This window comes from Monopterus albus, unplaced genomic scaffold (genome assembly GCF_001952655.1).
Source record: "Monopterus albus unplaced genomic scaffold, M_albus_1.0 scaffold12.1, whole genome shotgun sequence".
Lineage (NCBI taxonomy): Eukaryota > Metazoa > Chordata > Actinopteri > Synbranchiformes > Synbranchidae > Monopterus > Monopterus albus.
In genome coordinates, this window is record NW_018127892.1 from 3,251,170 (window position 1) to 3,255,397 (window position 4,228).

General features: G+C 41.2%; 2 protein-coding genes across 2 annotated transcripts in view; both read left to right on the top strand.

Moving 5' to 3' along the window:
- The window catches only part of vsig8b (V-set and immunoglobulin domain containing 8b), a 4,727-nt gene extending 3,892 nt beyond the window's left edge, over positions 1–835 (top strand). The window contains exon 9 of the mRNA XM_020590541.1: positions 1–835. Within this exon, the coding sequence (XP_020446197.1) occupies positions 1–230 (230 nt within the window). The 3' untranslated portion in view covers positions 231–835.
- Positions 836–2,933: 2,098 nt separating this feature from the next.
- Positions 2,934–3,911, top strand: tas2r202 (taste receptor, type 2, member 202). The gene has a single exon (XM_020590417.1). It carries the CDS (start codon positions 2,934–2,936, stop codon positions 3,909–3,911), a length of 978 nt encoding a protein of 325 aa, XP_020446073.1.
- The last annotated feature ends 317 nt before the right edge of the window (positions 3,912–4,228 follow it).

Here is a 4,228-nt window from a genome sequence, read left to right on the forward strand (position 1 = left end):
CCCCAGAGAGCAGACCCGCCAGCAGAAACTCCAGCTACCGTTCAGTGATGAGCTACCGCACCCACGCTGGGGTGCAGTACAGCTCTATGAGGAAGTATCTACCCAGTATCAACGGGTCTGGCCGCAGTGTCCCCTCCCCAGGCGGGAGTGTCAGGATAGCACAGCCCACTGCTGCAGGGGACAGTCCTGCTCCCCTCCAGTATGACCATCAATATGGATACCCTGTGTAACTACAATCCATATGTATGAAAGACTTCTTTATTTTGATATAAATCTTATGAAGAAAAGACTTTTAGGAAAAATATCAAAGAATACTGTATGTAAATGTGTGTATTGCGAATGGTGCAATGCAATATGGGAGTACTGGAATATGATGACTGGGGACTCTTAAAATCTCACCTCGCCTCTTGGACAAACATAAACTGGCTGGTTTAGCACATCACTGCTACTGCGAACAACAACAGGGTTTCATAATCTAAGCCATTACTACACTGATTAACTCGAACTGTTTTGTAAAATGTATATAGTTCAAATCAATTTTTATTTTGGTACTATTTTTCTATGATGCATATATAGTTCAGTCGGTTTCTTACTTTTTTGTGGAAGACGAAGTACAATAAAACATTTTTTAACAAGGAGAGTAGCATAGAAATCCTATTGAGGGTTCACTAAATATTTATATTTTTGTATCATGGCTCCATGTTTTACTGCTTAATAATGTCTGGGCTGACAAAACATAACAGAATAATATCTGAAACATACAGTATCTCCAGCTCTGAGGATGCAAAATGTATTAACATTCACTTCCTGAAATATATAAAAGTTAATGAAATGAGCAGTTTTGTTTTTTGTTTTGATTTTTTCTTTTTGGCATGTTAATAAAATCTGACATTTTGTTTTCACGTGCAAAATTAGGCATGGTTATATAACAGTGTAATTATTTCTGTGGTCAGAGATTCAAACAAAACTTCATTAGAGAGGATCATTATGTTTTAGGAGTTTGGCGAGTACATTAAACATGAACATGGTGCAAAACGAAGTGTTAAAATTCTGGTCAAACACGATCAGACAAACAAGACTGGCTATTTCAAGGAACGGAACTCAACTCTCAGCTGCCTGTGACTCTTCATTATTCAAGAATACTGAAGTCAGTCTTACATCTGATCCTCTTAGGTGCATTTGCCTTCTGGAATTTTTTTTTATTTGCAGAACAAAGTGCTGCAAAATTGCATTGCTTGCAGTATGTGTTGATTGGCCTGATGCTATCCTCAAAAGGTGTGTGTTAAATTAATAAGACCTGGTTGGTGGGCCCTAAGAAATGCTGCCCTGGGCACTATGCTGGGCATTTGTTTGGAAACAGGGATACACTTTCAAATGATTAGAAATAAAATGCATCATTAGAAATGCTGCCATCCTGTTTAAATAAGCTTTTCTTAAAAGACAAAGTGTGTATCCACCAGAAGGCCCAGTTCTCTATGTACAAAAGCCTTGTTTTTTTGTCCTTTGATCCATGCATGGATTGGGCACATAGATACAGAAATTAATTACAAATACTTCTCTGGTAACCTCATTTGGAAACCACAGTTTTTTCTTTTAATAATGTTTCTTAATGGGCAGAACTTTTAACATGGTTGGCTTCATAATATTTCTGAGAAAGCAAAGGCTCTCAAATGTGTGTCCCTTGAAAAGAAGTTTTCTTATACTGTGGTGCAGAAAGGCGGAATCTGGCCTTGAAATCTGGACTGAAATAGTTTAGTATATAATTAACTTTTCATTAGAGCAGTGATGAAGAAACCTGTGGATGAGGACACTGGAAAGCCATAATAACTACTTGTGTAATGAGGATCATGTTTGTTTTGTCTGATAGTTGTGTATATAAATCAAGCAAACAAGAATAAAAAATTTAAATATAATTTAAGTCAGCATCCTTTGAAGCGTCTAAGTTCGTGTCCTCTATAGCAGAAAGTAGAGCGATAAGGTATTGTGTTAGCAAGGCTCCTGAAGGTGATTCAAAGGTCATTTGCTTTTCTTATCAGGTAAATAGGTAGGTGCATGTGTGTGTGGTTTGGTTTGGTGTTTGTAAATATCTGACAAAACTGCAGGAATAATGATTTGCATGTAGAGCCTGGTGGTGGTGTGCAGATTGGCTGAGCTGTCACGCTGCACTAATCGACATACAGTATAGTCACTGGATACTGATGATGAGCACACATATCCTGCCCACCTCGCATCCATGCAAATCCACCATCACCACTACCTGTGGTCATAACTGATGCAAATCATTCCCAGTACTTATATATAAACTCCAGCCAAGGAACACTTAACTCCAAGGACTTCACCTTGCTGTGTGCATCCTGCAGATGACTCCAGGCCAGGATTAAGACTAGGGTAAACAAAACAAAACGAAGGGTCCTACAGGTGCATCCAAAGATACTGAGTCAGACAACGGATTGTGGCAAACAGAATGTACATGTAAGCAGAAGCCTTGAGTGGGATTCCAAGTGATTAAAAGCCTGATCTGACCCAAGGGAGCTGTGTTTGAGGTAAAAATGGAAGATGTTTCTTACCCTAATTACGTTCAAATTCTTGTCTCCACCGAAACTGCAGATTTCACATACATTTTAAATAGAACAGATTTTAATTGAGCCCTTTTGGATTCATTTTATGTTTTTCAAATGCTAAATGTGCAACTGTTTTCCCCCAGGCCCCGCTGACAAACTGCAAATGATTCAGCTCTGTGTCAGAAATGAAGAATCATCTGGTTTGGAGTGTGCGTGCATAATTTTCCGCCTCTTGTCTTCTCTTTGAGCACAGCGAACACAAAACACTTCAGAACCCCACACAGAGTGCTGAGTGGTGCACAGGGGTAGAGAGACTAACTTGTTCTCATAAGAGTTCACACTGTAGATGTGTTGGAGGTAAAGATCATCACTATGTTTGGGGAGAATAAGTTGACCCTCTGGGTGATGACAGGGCTGCTGGCCGTCACCACTGTCTTCTTTAATGCTTATATCATCTTGGCAAGTTTTTTTAGCTATAAGCAGAAAAAGCACTGGTGTCCTAGTGACATCATCAACATTGCTCTGTCGGCAGCCGACGTGGCTCACCAGTTGGTGTGTTACTTCTGGATGACAATGGATGAAGTGGACAGCGAGTGCTACATCGCAGAGATGCCCTACGATGTCATGCTGCTGATTATCTTCAGTCTCAAGTTTACCATCATGTGGGACACCAGCTTCCTCACTTTCTTCTATAGCACCAAGCTGGTGAGCACACCTAATCATTGCTACACACAGATCCAGGCCGCCATCCTCAAGCATGTGACCTTAGCCGTTTTTGTCATCCCTCTGTGCGGCCTGGCCACCTCCATGCCGATGCTTGTAGTGTTTAATGCTGCCAACCACACCAAAGTGAGCAGAGACTGTAAGCTGTTACTGCTGAACACACACCCTGGCCAGGTTTATGGAGTCATTTACCTGCTCCTGGCTGATGTACTGCCAGGGGTGCTCATGGTGAAATGCTGCATCTCCATCTCCTACCACCTGAACATCCATCTCCGCCACATGAAAGCCATCACCAACGGAGCCCACTGCCCAAAGCTGGGTTCCCAGATGAGGGTGATCCGGATGGCTTTATCTCTAGTGGCTGTCTTTGCCCTCTTCCTTGCGATCGACCTGTACGTACACTACTACATTATTGCAAACCTTGAGAATGAGATTGTGCTCACGTTCTTCTTCATGTCCGTCTACACAACTGTCACCGCCATGCTGTTGATCTATGGGAAAAAGACTCTCTCAAAAGCTCTTATACACGACGTCAATGTCTGCCTGGATGAATATCCATATTTGTCTTGTCTGAAGCTGCCTGAACACAAAACTAAACCCAGCATTCATGCACAAGTTAAACACTGAAAAGCCATTTTGCTTCACAGTGGAGGTCTTTGTGCTGAAATCAGTTGGTCATTGTCTGGACTTATTAAAAACTTTGAAGTAACTTATTCTTTTTATCTTTTGTGCTAGCAATTTCAGTAATGACTACCACCTGGCTGTATCCATTAATTACAGTTTCTTACATCAGTAAGTTATTTTAGCTGTTACCAGCGCACTGCGCTTTATCACAAGAGATAAATTCCTCATTCACTGTTGCATCGTAGTATATGAATACCTCATGTTCAAGCTGAGCTTGGGGGGACTGCTTTCAGATACTGTGCTTTGGAATGAGCTGCAGA

Coding starts and splice junctions, on each gene's coding strand:
- tas2r202 (XM_020590417.1), top strand. CDS start 2,934: ATGTTTGGGGAGAATAAGTTGACCCTCTGGGTGATGACAGGGCTGCTG.